This window comes from Henckelia pumila, chromosome 4, assembly GCF_033568475.1.
Source record: "Henckelia pumila isolate YLH828 chromosome 4, ASM3356847v2, whole genome shotgun sequence".
Lineage (NCBI taxonomy): Eukaryota > Viridiplantae > Streptophyta > Magnoliopsida > Lamiales > Gesneriaceae > Henckelia > Henckelia pumila.
Window position 1 is genome coordinate 10220046 of NC_133123.1, and position 16945 is coordinate 10236990.

General features: G+C 30.9%; 1 protein-coding gene across 1 annotated transcript; it reads left to right on the forward strand.

The window, feature by feature from the left end:
- The first annotated feature begins 6982 nt into the window (after positions 1-6982).
- Positions 6983-10490, forward strand: LOC140860471 (inactive glucose-1-phosphate adenylyltransferase small subunit 2, chloroplastic). Its single transcript, XM_073263480.1, has 9 exons — positions 6983-7126; positions 7395-7694; positions 7805-8074; positions 8182-8349; positions 8426-8529; positions 8706-8820; positions 8939-9043; positions 10131-10238; positions 10355-10490. Exons 1-9 carry the CDS (start codon positions 6983-6985, stop codon positions 10469-10471), a joined length of 1431 nt encoding a protein of 476 aa, XP_073119581.1. The 3' UTR covers positions 10472-10490.
- The last annotated feature ends 6455 nt before the right edge of the window (positions 10491-16945 follow it).

A 16945-nucleotide genomic window follows, 5' to 3' on the forward strand; every position in this document is an offset into this window, starting at 1 on the left:
AACCCACTTAAATATACTTCATAAATTTGTACATTTATTGTAATTAATCATCAAATGAATAAATCCACATATTTTATACAATTTTTCGGTTCATTTCAACCTACCTATACAGGCATTACCCCATGATAGATCTAAGGGTCCTAATTTATCAATACACGCGTCGTCCACTAAAAAATAATGGATCCCACATTTATTGATAAATGTTCACCGTTAGATCTAACTTAAGGCAGTGTCTGTATAGGAGGATCTAACTTACCCAATTTTTCAGTGTAATATGACAAGGAAATCTCTTAAGTTCTAATAATCTCAGCCCTCAACAACCCCATAAATACTATTTATAAGATTGATCATATTTTTCATAATAATGATGATGATAAATTTATGAGATTTTCATTGCACAGCCGCAGTTTTTGGTAGAACCCCATAAATAGTATTAATATATGATATTTGATTAAACTTATTTTAAAAATAAATTGTTAAGTGTTTGATAAACATAATTGTTTAAAACAACTTAAAGATATTGATGTATTTGATATTATAATTTTTTTAGCATAATTAACAACAGAAAATAAATTCAGAATATTATCAGAAATATTAAAATTAGTTTATAGAATCAAATTAAACAAGGATATCATGAGTTACTAAATTATATATACATGAAGACACAATTAAAATATTTAAAAATATTTAATGGGGATATTTTGGCCTTGAAGACATATTGAAATAACTCTTATGAAATAAGATAGAGTAACCAAATTTTTTATTTAAAAAATAGCTTATAAGTTGTTTAACTGTTCGAATTTTAAAAAAATAGTTTATAAGTTGTTTAAGCTCATTCGAACAATTTATAAGTTGTTTCTAAAAAAATTTATCACACTTTTTGAGAGTCCCTAAAAACATTCTTATAAGATTGATCATACACTTTTCAAATAGTAACGATGATGATACCAAATCAATAAATCTTCTATGAGATGGTCTCACATGTCTATTTTATGAAATAGATATATGATCCGATTGACTCATTAAAAGTGTTACATTTTATTTCAAAATATATTATTTTCATTGTAGATATGGATCGAGTCAACCTGTATCACGAAAATAGATCCGTCATGAGACTGTATCACAAGAAAATTATTCCAACCAAATTCAGGAGATTACATATGATTGTTTTTTCTAGTGCTTGGTTCAATTCTTTCAAAGATTCGTGCCATGCATAATTATCTTATCCAAATATAATGATTTATATTCTTATATTATCTATTTATCGTCATCCCATCAATGAACCAAGTATTGCGTACTTGTACAATTCGTTTTTAACATACATATATATGGTAAAATTAAAAATGCAAAAATGTGGCATTTTCATAAATAAATAGTGACTCAATTTTACAAAGTTGAATGCGATTTTCGTAAATAAAAAATAACAAATGACACAAAGTGACTGTCATTTGGTAAATAAGAAAACATTAAAAGGCTAAGAAAAGAAGAAGCCACATAAAATGAACAATTTGTCAAATAAATTTGTTTTGTTGAAAATTAAGTTAGCATATAATTGTAAACTCATCTTAAATATTAAACTCCATCAATTAATTAAAAAAATTAATTAAAACACTTTACTATATATATGAAGATAATAAGATATTCAAAAGGACATCAGTTGGAAGCACTACATTTATTTGGGTAAATATTATCACCTAAATTGGGTCGGATATTACTCGAACTCAACTTTTTCAAATATCGAATCAGTCAGGATAACTATACATAAGTTGCGAATGACAGTAAAAGATGCACTAAATACCTAACTTCATGGCCACTCCTGTTTCATATTTGCATATTCATTCCAAAATCCTATAATTGCTAACGATGAAAGTTAACACGGTCTTCGGCAGAGGCGATTGCACCAAAATTAGTAGTTTTGTTATATTTGGCCTCGAACCCGAAACATCATTGCAAACGTGAAATTTAGTTATGATCATATATATGGATCACAAGTGATCGGCAAAATTAGCCATTAGCCATGTTCAATTAAGTTACTTGAATTGTGCTGCATATTGGAAAAGTGGTAATTGCGTTAAGAGGTTAATCCACTTTTATTATATGACAAAAATAAATTTAAATTTAAATATATTAAAACATAAATTAGAATTTTTTGATGACATTAAAATAATTTAAAATATTTACGTCAAAAGGTAATTAATCTAGTGCGTTAATAATAATTTAAATTTAGTATTTTGCGAAATTATTTGAAGGACGAGCATTGCAAGAAAACATATAAAGACACGATGTTGGGATGCAATAATTGTCTTTGTTGGGCAGAGTGATTGAATCATGACCTTTGGATTGTTGCGTAGTTTAAAAGATTTAAGTTGCACCATTACCACCTGTTATAGCTTTTGATAAAGCGTAAGCGTCCGATCTCACAATTGTCAGCCAAGGTCATTGGTTCGGTTGTCATTGATTACAATGAGTGAAATTACTGGGAGATATTGTTGAGATGCAATAATTGTCCCTGAAATTACTGGGAGAGAGATTGTTGAGGTGCAATAATTGTTTCTTTTGAGTAGAGCGATCGAACCATGACGTTTAAGTTTATGTGCAATTTAAAAAAAAAATTGAGTTGCATAAAAGTAAGAAATTAAAGTAAGAAATGTTTGAAAATAGAAGTCTAAAGTTAATATAAGCTAAAATTTGAGTGTTTGTAGAATAATTGATTCTAAACTTAATTTTAGTTAAATGACAACAATATCCTTAAAATTTATAAAATTGATCAATTTTAATTATCTAAATTAATTTGATACTCACATTATCATCGATGTATTTATATAATTATTATTACATTATGAATATTGTATCAAAATTAATTTATTTTTATAACATTATTGTTTGAAAATTTATATAAATGATAAAAATATAAATATAAAAATGAAAAAAATTTGTATATATACACAAATATGTATAAAAAATTTGAAAATGCAAATTATATAAAAAAATGTAAAATATTATTTTAAAAATAAATGCTTGTAAGAAAACAAGATTTTAAAGAATTAAGGGTAATTATATAATATGAATAAATATTTGAAAGATATAAATATCAAATTGAAATTTTAAACCCTAAATAAAAAGGCAGAAGCAACAAAAACCATCACATTCTTGCTTCTAACTTTTGGATAAAAGTTATGAAAGTTGAAGCTCAAATTGACATATTCACAAAAAGAGACGGACCCAGACATTCTGTTCAGGGAGGGGGGACAGAATCAAGGGCGGAGCCATGTGTTGCTCCGCTCGGGCGATAGCTCGGGTGACCCAATTTTTTCCTTATTTTTTATACATTTAATTTAGTCAAATTTTGCAATAGCTCGGTGACCCAATGTTAAAAATGAGAAGATACAAGATCAACCTATAAAAAATAGCCGGCTTAAAAAATTCTAATCCGCATATAAATAAAACATGGTTCCGTTATTAGGCACAATTCATATAAAATCACAAAAATATAATTTATATCAACGAAAATACGAGTAGAAAAGTTAAAACATTACATCAATTCATAATAATTCATTATGCAATCATTAGATAAGTTGCTAAATATATATTTTTTAATATATATCACAAATGTGACTTACAATTGATCTCTACGATTTTTTATTTTATTAAATAAATATTAAAATTATTATAATAAATATTTATCTAAAAAAATTGAGGGGGCCTATGCCTCCCTGGACCCATATTGGGACCGCCCATGTTCACAAACACTTAAAGAAACTTCTATACCGCTAGAATATAGGAAGTGTTTCTGTAATAGTCTGGTTCTATTTTACAAGATTAAAATGATTAAAATTGATTAAGCATGGATTAGAAGCTTAATATAGTTTTAAATGGACGAATTATAGATTTTTTTATCAAGGACGGATTGGAAGGTCCGAACACTTTGGAATGTATGTTCTAGGATCGGAGGCTACGTTGAGTTCGGAGTGTCCGGACCTGATCGGAGCGTTCGAACTCAGTTAGGCCATGCAGCTGGTGAGGTTTCATTGCTGATCGGACACACAGCAGTTCGGAGTCTCCGAAGTAGGGATCAGAGCGTCCGAACTGTGCATGCAGGACGTGGTCTGTATGCAGAGAGCAGAGCGTCTGAACTCCCGATCGGAGCGTCCGATCTCTGCCTATAAATAGGGGTTCTGATGATCACATTTTCACACCAAAATCACTCTTCTCTCTCTCGGTTCTTAGTGTATTCTAGATGTTTTGGGGTGTTTCCAGCCTTCCTAGGCTTGGTCCGGGAGTTGGCGAGGTGCTCCGGAGTTGCAGCGGAGTGGTGCCCAAGTTCTGGGGCAGTCGTCATCAGCGGGCTGACGACGGACAAAGGTATAGCTCTGACTCCTTATAGAAAATAGGGAGTATGCTATAGCTTAGTTAAGGCTTGTAGAATAAGATTATGATGCATGAGTATTTTGCATTGTAGTGCGAACTATAGGCTTGGACATAGAGCTGGTTTAACTTGCCTAGTTATCAGAGGTACGATAGTACTGTTCGAGATACCCTGACTGAGTATGCATGTATTATGTGTTGCATGATTTATATGGCATGATTTTATCTGCATATATTATGACATGTTATTATGCTCCATGCATGATCATCTTGAGCTTGTATCCTTGTGATATCCTGCAGTAGGGTGTTTACCCTATCTTGTTAGTGGATGATTGGACACATGGACTTGTGTCAGGTCACCATCAGTTGGGTACGTAGGTCACCTCCTGAAGCGACGACATAACATGCTACCTACCCAGGACCCTAGTTTGTTTCTTGACCCTCGTGTCTTGGTACTCGTATACTTGCATTCATGCATATACTATATTGTATACTCATACTCTCGTACTGAGCGTTTTATACTCACGTCCTCGTATTGTTATTTCTGGACACCCTATTTCATGGAACGGGTTTGCGATTGCACGAGGCGGGTGGTTCTAGGAGGGCTTAGGCTACAGGTTGCTAGCAGGAGATGTCTGTCTAAGCTTTCAATATTAATGTATTTGGGTTGATAAATTTGTTCGATATGGTTATATAACAGTACTTTCAAATTCCTTTCCATGAAATTGTAACTGCAAGTTTTTATGGCTTTCGCTAATAGTTTTTTATTACTATTTATTTAAGTAAAATACATGTTTAAGCTCTTGATTAGTAGGTGATCACGGTACGGGTCATTACAATTTCATGTAAATTCTTACAAACACTACCTAAATTCAAGTAGTTTTTTTTTCTCTACTTAGTGGTATGAATGCAAGTGGAAGTAACTAGGATAATAACGGTCATGAATACTATGAGATGGTTTTGCTTAATGATTGCACTCATTATGCGTGTGTGTGATATATATAGATTTGATATGATCACCAAATGAAAACCTACCTATATGAGTATCAGTTAAGGTATCGTCCACATATTAGATGTACAGAATGACATTTTAGCAGTATTTACATAAGTGCTTACAGCTGGTACTGATCATCATATAAATAAAAAAAACTCTATATATATGAGTTTTAATATGATTAGCACCAACTGTGAAGACCTATGCGAGCACCGGCTAAAGTGGCATCCACCGATATAGATAAATTTTTAGTATAAGATATATTTTTACTAAGCTAAGCTATAATTATATTGAAATAACTTATCTCCCCCTAATTTTAGATTATGTGTAGGGGTGTTAAAGTGTGCTAGGCTCATTAGATTGGCGAGTTAGGTTGACAATTTGTCAATTTTCTAAACTACTAAATGATAAGCCGACCCAGCAAATTAAACGTAAACCTGTTGAGTTAGCCCATTTTGCCGCCTACAGCCTAAAAAGCAACTCGATTTGTCCAAATTTGACACCTCTTTTATGGGATGAATTGAGGAGATAGACCTGGTCTTGTTTTTTAATTCAATAGATAGACCTCTTAGGAAAAAGACCATATTACCGATTGTTTAAAGTATTAGATAGAGTCTAAATATGTGTTTTTCTCTCTTCTCTATCTTCTTCTTCGTTTTTTTTCCTTCCTCATATCTCTGCAATTTTTCTTTTCATTGTTTTGCGTATTTTTCAGTTTTTTGTTAAATATTTTTAACAAAATCATGAATAGACCGGTCATCATTGATTTTCAGTTCATATGAAATTATTTTTAATTTATATGGACTGATTTTCGAGTGTTTTTTGGTTCACATATACTGATGTTCAACTGTTTCGACCGATTTTTAGTTTATATCTACTGATGTCGACCGAATATGTTGAGAGTTTGACTGATTTTCAAGAAATCTCGACTGATTTCGACTGATTTTCAACTATTATCGACTGTGTTTGACTGATTTTAGAGAAAGGTCGACTGATATCGACTGCTTTCACCGTACACATGTCGATTGACTTATAATTGTATATATATTCTTTCATTATTAATAATAAACAAAATCATAAGTGGTATGTGGTCAAAGTTCATGTAAGTGTTTGGTGAGCGTGAGTTTTCGAAACTCGAGGAGTACAAATTGAGATGATTATATAAACAAGAAAAGATCAAACTATCCTTAAATTGAGATCAAACATAAAAAATCAAATTACCCTTGATTTCCTTTTTACTGAAAACAAGATGGACCTATATATTTAATTGGCCCCTGTTTATGTGATGTTATTTTCCACTTCCTTCGCCTGGGATTGAATAAAGGAGGAAAAGGCAAAACAAGCTTCAAAACAAAGTTTGATAGCATTTGTTAGAGTAAATGAATCCGTAAGAATTGATCCCCTCTGCTGTGCTCGCCTCTTGTACGTACCGCATCACCCACAAGAAACCTAAATATTCCTTTCTAAGAGAGGGACAAGGAATCAAACATTTCTATCTATAATTACAACAACATTAAATGATTGCATATCAGGCAAATTTGTCACAAAATACCACAAAATCTACGTACCAGTTATCTGTTTAACTTCAAAGATTGTTAACTTCTGATGTCTGTTTGTGGTTCCATGAATCCAAGAATTAGTATAAAAGATTTATGTTACAAACCTGGATCACAACTACGCTTGCCGAAATCCTTCTCTTCGATTTTCTATACAAAGAATCTACAAACAAATGGATCCTCTACTTATCTGCTCCCTCCAGCAAACAAGGTGACAGCCATTTACCTTGTTTCCTTTTTTTTTTCGAGTCGGGTTTTCGGGTAATTAAATTGCATATGGAATCGCTTATCACCTGTATCTTGAGCTCATTGGTGTTTCACAGAGGACTTTGGTTGTTTCGGCCTAAATATGGTATTTATATATATGCAAATTACTTGCCCAAGATTTTTCAGTTGGGGTGCAATATTATGAAGTTTTTGTTAGTTTTTTCATCAGAGGGAGTGGGATGAATTTAAGAATGTATTGAAGCGTTTACTAGTGCCAGAGTGTTGCTGCAATCGTGTTTGGAGATGGATCGTCACACTCGAAGCTGTATCCATTGACAAAACGACGGTCAGAAGGCGCCATTCCTATAGCTGGAAACTACAGGCTCATTGATGCAGTTGTTAGCAACTGCATCAACAGCAACATATCCAAAATCTACGCGATCACGCAGTTCAATTCGACGTCTTTGAATTCCCACCTTTCCAGAGCCTACTCGGGAACAAACCTTTTAAAAGAAGGATTCGTCGAAGTCATCGCTGCCTATCAGACTCCAGAAGATAAAGGATGGTTTCAGGTTACAGAGCAAGTTTAGATCACACATTGTATAATGGTTCTTGGATTTAATTTCCAACTATTTTTCAAGCATGCATGTAATAGTTTTCTTTCTTATTCTGCTGTGTTTAGGGAACTGCTGATTCTATACGACGTTGTCTGTGGATGCTGGAGGAGCATCCAGTACTTGAATATTTGGTCATTCCTGGTTACCATCTGTATAAAATGGATTACCAGAAACTTATAGACGTCCATCGCAGCAGCAACGCGGACATAACGGTGTCTGTATTGAGTAAACAAAGAAATGAGGATCTGGGATTTGGGATATTTGCATTAGGTTCCAAGAATCAAGTCATAGAATTCAAGGAAGATCAAGAATTGAAAGCTTCTAAGTCAGTATCAGTAAGTTCATCTTCTTGCATGCATATGGACTATATGGTTCATGACTGAAATCTAAAGATCAAACTAAGTAACTAAACTCAAGAACGTGTGGACTACTAATGTTTCAGGCGGAGGACTCGAAAGAGGCTCGTGACATCGCGAGACGTAGTTTTCCCAGCATGGGGATCTATGTGATCAACAGAAATACAATGATAAAACTTCTGAGAGATTATTTCCCATCTGCAAATGACTTGAAGAGTGAAGTAATCCGAGGCGCGATCTCACTTGGATTGAAGGTCGGTTTCCGGATTATTATGCAAAGATCATGTCAAAGCTTTGCTTTATAAATTTTCTTTTTCTTGAAACTGCTAGGTTCAGGCTTATCTATTCGATGGATATTGGGAGGACATGAGGAGCATAGAGGCGTACTACCGCGCAAACATGGAACTGGTTCGAAGGACAAATGAAGCCTATAAGTTAGTGCAACTTATTAAGCCTATAGTATCGGCTAAAATATGACTAATTAAGCACTCAAAATACTCGGAAGTAGCTAAAAAGTACTGAAGAAAGATACAAACTTGCAAGTGTGATTCTAAAAATTTGAATAAAAATCATAAACAATTGACACCGCAAGAACAATCGTGTATTGCAGCAGATTCTATGATAGAGATACTCCACTCTACACATTACCTCGGTGTCTTCCTCCAACTCTTGTAAACGATGCCGTAATCGCAGATTCCGTCATTGCAGATGGCTGCATTCTCAACGTAAGAATGAAACAGAGAAATCATTCAGCCCATTTTAAGAAATTCTTGTTTTGTTTTTTAACATTCTTTTTTTCCTGTTTCGTGTGCTGCTTCTTGTCTTTGAAATTAAACTAAGCAGAGGTGCAAGATAAAGGGGACAGTAGTTGGTGTAATGACAAGGGTAGCCGATGAAGCTGTGATCGAAGATTCAATAATTATGGGGGCTGATGCTTACCAATATCAAGTAAGAGCTAATTATCTGCTGATCAAATGTATACTGACTCCATTTATGTTAGATATCCCACGTGAGCTACTATAATAATATATATATAATGTGTTTTTAAATATTAATTTTTTTTTTTTGAAACCAAGAAGATAATATTAAATATCAAAACCAACCACAAAAGAAACAAGAGAAGGCGAAAGAATAACTCGACCTTCCCGACCAGTCAAAGAACCAGTTGCCCTCGCTAGTAAATATTAATTTAATTTAGTATTATATATAATGTGTTTTTAAATATTAATTTAATTTTAGATTGATTAGGAATAGGATCATGTTTGATTAATAAGAGGGCCATAATATATTTGCAACTGGGTTTTGTAATTGCCCCATAAATTTTATTTGTTTAAAGAAAACTAAAAGCCGGCTTGAATTGATGGAACTCTCATGTGATAACACATCTACCAAATGCCAACAAGGTACTTGTTTGGAATTGTGATCACGTGAGTGATTGCCTGAATGCTAAAGCTAAGGTTTCGAATTTCGAAGATAAATTTTAATACGGTAAGTTGACTATTTGACCATTAACTTTTTAACAGGGTTGACAACCAGAACATTATTGGCTTATTAAGTATTGTGTTTTGTATCACACATTGAGCGTGATGTGTTTGTTACAATTGATAATGAAGTTATTGTTCAACATTTTCGAAGTATGAAATCTCAAATATTGTTATTGCAAAAACGTGTGAAGTTAATAATGAATGTTATTACATATTTTTTGTTATATTAGTTTTAAATTTTTATTAAATTTACCCCACGTTATGCTAGGTACGCCACCGGTTATGTGTTGGGTTGCCATTATATGGCCTACTCATTGTCTTGTAAAGTTCATGATCGCTAGTTTTATTTATGTGCGTGAGAGATATGTTAGATGACTCACGTCGACTGGATTAAATCTTTAGAAATATATCCGTATATATAAAATTGAACAATCTTAATTAGCTTTCTCCTTAAGTTAACTTAGGTTCAACCCCACGATCTTAACAATTCAGAGATATTTAATCTACTAAACTGAGTATGTTAAACACCCGAAGATGTTCACAACTTGCAGAGTTGCATGGGGGAAGAAGGCATGGGGATTCCGGTCGGAATTGGCGAAGGCTCGCTGATAAGGAAGGCTATAATCGATAAAAATGCAAGAATTGGCAAAAATGTTATGGTAATTAATTATATATATAGACACACGTCTAAGAAGCCAATTTCCAAATCAACTATTGAAAAATATATAATACTTGTGTGCATGCATTTACTTTGAATGAATGGATGAACATGCAGATAATAAATAAGGACAATGTGGAGGAAGCGAACAAGGAAGCAGACGGGTATATCATCACGGGAGGGATCGTTGTGATTACAAGAAGTGCAGCAATCTCAGATGGAAGCATTATCTGAAATTCAAATCTACGTACCATTTTTTTTTTTTTTTTGTCTTTGTCTTTATTTTTTATTTAAGCTTTTTGCAATACAACTTTTTGGGATTTTACCATTGGGATCATTAGAATTTTAATTGAATAAAAAAATTAATTAATTTTAGCTAGTACAAATTAAACAATATCTATTTTGTCCCAAATCAATGAATAACCTTAATTAGGATTTTACTTAGATTGAAGAATTTGCATGACATTATTTAAAATAAGGCCTCTAAACTTGAGGGAACATATTAGCCCATTCAAGCACGAATTTGTATTATTAAAAAGAGCTTATAAGCTCCTAGAGCTTAAAAGTTGTTTTACGAGTTTATAAGCTGTTAGAACTTATTTTAAAAATAAGCTGTTAAAGTGTTTGGATAAACTTATTTTAAATAACTTAAAGATGTTGATATGTTTGGTATTATAAAATCTTTTTATTGTCAAAATTACCCAAAGGGTATAATTATATGAAAATAATGTTTCGAGTTATACATATATGAAAATAGTTTTATAATAAACATATATTAAAAAATAAAATTGTTATAATATTTTTATTTTAGAAAAATTTATGTGATTTGGAATTTTTTTAAAAAATAATATTTAATATTTAATGGGTGGAGGATATGATGGAGATTTATTAAAATATTTAAGGATATTTTAGAGAAATAGAATGTTAAAATAAGATCTTTTTTTAAAAAAGTATCTCCCCCTTACTTTTCTAAAAAAATTTACCAAACAGATCCGGGAGCTTTTAAGCTCTAAAACAACTTAAAAGCTGTTTTTAAGAGCTTAAAAGCTCTCCCAAACACCCTCGGTAGTTTTTTTTTTTTTAATTAAATGTGGATAAAATTAATTTTGATACCAACTTACTTAATTTATTTATTTACCTAGCAAATCTTACATAAGTCATCCTAAATCATTTCTTTTCTATCATTTTAATATTTTATACAACGAGAAACAAAACAAAACAAAACAAAACAAAAAAACGAGAGAGAGGGGGACAAAAGTGTGATTGTTAAACATACTTAGATTTATTTACGTATTTACCTAACAATGAAAAAACAAATAGTACATAATTCATTCTAAATCATTTCATTTTTTTATAATATTTTATTCAAGGAGGGAAAAAAAACAAGAAAAGGAGAAAAAATATTACATAATTCATTCTAAATCATTTCGTTTTTTTATAATATTTTATGCAAGGAGGAAAAAAAAAAGCAAGAAGAGGAGAGACAAAAAAAGTGGAATGTTCGATTAAAGGTTGCGCAGTCCCCTTTTAAGAATAAGGATCTCCATCACTGCAGGTGAGCCGAAGAAGGGTTCTTTCACTAACTTCATCGCCATATGATCAGAGCGGGCCTGATATATATTAGCAACCTTCGGGCCTATGTCTCGCAATCTCCTCGCCTTAAAGGCTGAGAACATGGGCCCGGGCCAGATTGAAAACAAGACTTTGGGCCGCGGTCGACGGATGCGACATGTATCCAGCCTTATTATTACGTATGCTCCAGTATGATTTTCATTTAATGTGGGACTTTCTCCCACAATAAATCTAATGAGAGAGCATCGAACAATCACCCTTTTTGTCCGCTTTTTCTTTCCTTTTTTTCCGTTGTATAATTAAATGTTAAAGTGGCAGAAAACGAAATGTTTTAGAATTAATTACGTAAGATTTGTTAGGTAAATAAGTAAATTTATGTAAGTTGGTATTAGAATTAATTTTATCCAAGCACTTAATTTGAAAAAAAAAACTACTAACTACAAATAAAATAAAATTTCTATAAATTAATAATGTTGAGATCATAAAATTTTTTAATTTATAAGTTATTAATTAATCGATATATTTATTATTTATTATTTTAAAGAATGTATTTTTGATCCAATTAATATATAATAACTACATTGATGTATGTAACGCTACATACATCAATAAGGTTGTAACTCGAACAAAACTTTTGGGTATTTTTCAGTCGTTGACAAAATACGTGTGTGAGTTATTATTAAATGCAAACAAATTATGCAACAAATATAATGCTTATAAATAAATATTGAAACGTACCATTTAATTAGCGACTAATTTATAAAATAACTGTCGCTGCAATTAGCGACAGTTTAATCATCAGTAAATCGTCACTAAAATGTTATGTTTTATTTCAAATTCGTCACTAATTTTAGAGACAATTCACTTATCAAACGTAATCAAAAGTCAAAGTACACAAGTAAATTCTCTTTCACATAAATGCATCCAAAAAATTTAAGCTTCCATCTCATCATATTTCATCTATATTTTCCCCCCCAAAAAAATCATATTTCCGTCATAAAAATAATACATTAGGCGACCCCGTTTCAATTTTTGGCAATGATGGTTTATTCACCAGCACATATGTATAATGAAAAAACATGTCAATGTGGATGCCCCTTCATTACGCAACTTAATTAAGACCCTAATAAATATGTCAACAATTTGGATTAATGTATCATCAAACAAGCTAATTAGTGATAATTATATATTGTCTAGTTGTGCTGAAAGTATGGCAATTGGGACAATTTTTTTTTAAAAAAAAAAATGGTAGTGTGTGTTGGTAACAGAGCCAAGTGGTGAGCCCAAGATTTTGATATATTGGTTCCAGTTGGTGAAGGAGCATAATTATTCCAACCAAACACAAACAAATGGGAGAAATTTTTTTTGACTTTTTGTGGGTCAACACACAATTCATTAATAATTAATTAACTTCATTAAACCTTTTTCCTTATATATATGCTACCCGCGCCATTGTATGACGCAACTTGTCTGTGTTTCCTTAAATTAATCATCGATCTTAATTACAATATACAAACATATTGCATGAATCTATCTACATGATATATCAACTTATAGTGAGATTAATGACGATGCATACATTCAATACAGAGACGGAGCTAGAGGGGGGGGGCGTGGGGGCCGTCGCCCCCCTCAATTTTTTCAAATTTTTTTGTATATATATATATATCATTATATAATTAATTAAATAAAAAACAATTAAAAATGAGATTTTTTAGTTAGTATGTCAAAGATATATTAATTAGATAAACTTAACTATTTTAATTTTAATTTCATGGAGCTTAGAGTTTTAGGTGTTAAATTTGTAATTAAAAATGAAATTAAGATTAATGTTTTAACATTTATTCGTTAATATTACACTTATGCATATTTTGTTCAAAAATTTCATAATAAATTTAATCACTACTTAGTTTGAAATTGTATAAAAAAAATTGAGTATTGTAATTTATCTAAATATAATATACATGTAAATAAAAAAATTACAAAGTATTTTAATTTTTAATCTGCATGTTAAATATTTTTTTTGCACTGATTAAAGTTTTAATTTTAACATTTAAATATTTCATTATAAGAGATTCAGTTTTTTTTTCAAATTTTTAATAAACGTTTCTCAATGATATGAATCAAAAATAATTTTTTTATTTTATTATGTATATATATATATTTTTAATTTTTTAATAATCAATAATTACATATACCAAGTTCGCCCCCTTCACATAAAAATCCTAGCTAGGTCCCTGATTCAATATATACAACATGTATCTAGCTAAAGTTGAGTAATAATCCATCTCGATCGATATATATACATCGTTCGACCCCGTTATCGAACGACGAATCTTGATTTGGGTTAGTACTACGTACCGATTAAATAGTGCCGATGAATTTGAATAGTGTGTGACGTGATTTGGCTTACTCGCAACCACTCCTTAATTAATCATTCGATTAACAAGTAGATCTTGAAAAGTACGAGTTTAATGGCTTAAAAAAAAGCGATTAATTTACATGGGCGGCGAATTCAGAGATGGGGCTAAATACAAACACAGCAACTGGATTCATGAATTTATTGATTTGTTAATTGAGAGTTGGATTAAATTGGAAAAGGTGGAGTACGTACGAGGAATTAGAATTTTACAAGTTGATTAATGGAGCCGATCTAATGCATTGAACCAGTAAAATAATCAAGGCATGCAGCACCCACATTACTCCATATTATAATTATATTTTTGGCATACATATTATATAAATAATCTTGATGTGATATTTGTTCGATATGCCAATTTTTAGCTTTATTTTGATTTCATCGATGCTACCAAGATCTACAGGCCCAATTTTTTTTCACTCATTCGGATATTGCCCGAAAGATAGCATCGATCGTTTCATTTTCATTCCTTTTGTTCTAAAGCATAAATAAATATTTTGACTATGTTATTATAGCTAGCTAGCTATAGGTTTCATTACAGTGTCGTTTGTAAAATAAAATTGTTAAGAAAAAAAAACATTTTTTTACATTGACAAGATGATTAAAATGTTATTACCGACCATAATTTTTTATGCACATTGAGCTAATTATGAAAGTTGTGTATCTGACCAGTTAATTGGGACGAAAAAACATTCAAAACTAATTGCCGTGTGGTTAAAACATATAAGTTACCCTATTGATAACATTTTTTTGGTAGAATCACATACACTTGATCGTATAAAAAATATCATATCAGGGTTGTCAAAAAAAGCAATAATTCTGAAATAATAATTAACGGAAACTTAATTATATACAAAGGAAATCCAAATTAATAATACAATGGATCATGTGGCATGTGAATATATAAGAAAGTGATCCACTCTCATTCAAAAAGTGAAAATCCAAATGAGAAGTTAAAATTGAAGGGGGGATGCTCATGTTTGACTATGACTTTTCAAAGTAATATAATGTACGACAGCAGACAGACCAAATGGAAGCCATTGCCAAATATTTGAAAATTATTATTATTCCATTCTTCTTCTTACCCGTCGCTATTTATTTAACAAATGCATGCATGTTTAATTTGTTGCTCAAATCAAAATCAAAATCAAAATCAAATGCATGCATTTTTCAAAAAAATAAAATAAACTGAATTGTTGTAACTGTTTAAATTAAGAGAAATCACGTCGTATATTTTCTGTTATTAAGTTGTATTTTGAATTCTGAAAACTTCAATGTCGGAAGCAATCAACAGCAACGAAAATGATCAACACAGTCGAGGCGAGAGAAACTCTCTATCTGCAAGACGAAATTGTCTGTTCCAAGTGCTAAACGTTAGCGGCAATCGTCTCTAAGATACAACGACTTTCGATCGTGATATAGCAGCACTGCAAATATCACGAACTTCAACGAACGAAAATATGCTTTAACTTTTCTTTTGAAAAAGTGAGGGAGAGATTTTGAGAAATCAGAAATCTACGTTATCACAGATGTTTCTGTATATGTCACCAATTTATGTCACCAAAATTTTGAATTTTATAATACTTTGAACAAGGCTTTTACAAACAATTTGGGTTAATCAATTCAAACCCTTTCAAGCCCATTTCAATTGTAATTCATTCAATAATACAATTTCCAACATTTTATAAGTCATAAGAAACAATCTTATTTACTAAATTAAAATAACACTCATTATCTTTATTTGTATTTTTTAATCTTTAGACTATATAATTTTTTTAAAAAAAATATTTAGATTATATAGTTATCACTCTTAAATTTTTGAATATCTAATTTATCATGTGGGTTCTAAAAACAAAACAAAAATTAATTAACATACAAAAAAAATGTGTATATGCATGTATCGCGTGCAAGAGACGCTAGTATTGATAAATTTTCACCTTTCGATGCATTATTATGACAGTGTCTGTAGAGGTAGGGTGAAAATTTCCACAATCTCATACTCAATAAATATAAAAGGATATGAAGATGTATTTTTTTAAATAGTATTTATTACAAAATGTTTTAATCAAAAAATAACTAGATACACCTTGGTTTACACCCTTACTTATTAATCACAAAATTTTTCTTGACCAACTAAATATTTATTTGTTATCATGAGTAATTTTATATTTAATGAGGACAATTTTAAATAAGGGTGTAACCAAAGTGTACACTACAAGGTATATATCAAACATTTTTCAAAAATAAAACATGCAACTATATACACATTTTTAATATAGTAGGCATATTTTTACTCAAAAAAACTAAGCAGTAAATTTTGTTTTTACATAACAATTCAACTAAAATTTAATTATTTTAACGAATCCGTAAAGAATATAAAAAATTTAAAAATAAAAATATAATCGATGCTTTAACACATACAAAACGCGTGTACAATTGGGAAAACTCTATCTTAACCATTGGATATGATGGACTCTCACGTGGAGTCCACCACTTTGAATGGTTCTAAACTCCCCACGTAGGAAAGAACTATTCCGTACAATAGGCTATGTTATAAAAATCCAACAAAAAGTCTAATATAAATATATATCAATAAAACTCGGTTTTCGATCTTGTAATTTTTGTCGCATTTTGATCCTATGTATTATCAAATTCATTTTTTTGTCATGTATCTTTTGACTTTTGATAATTTTATTTATTTTTTTATTGAAATTATT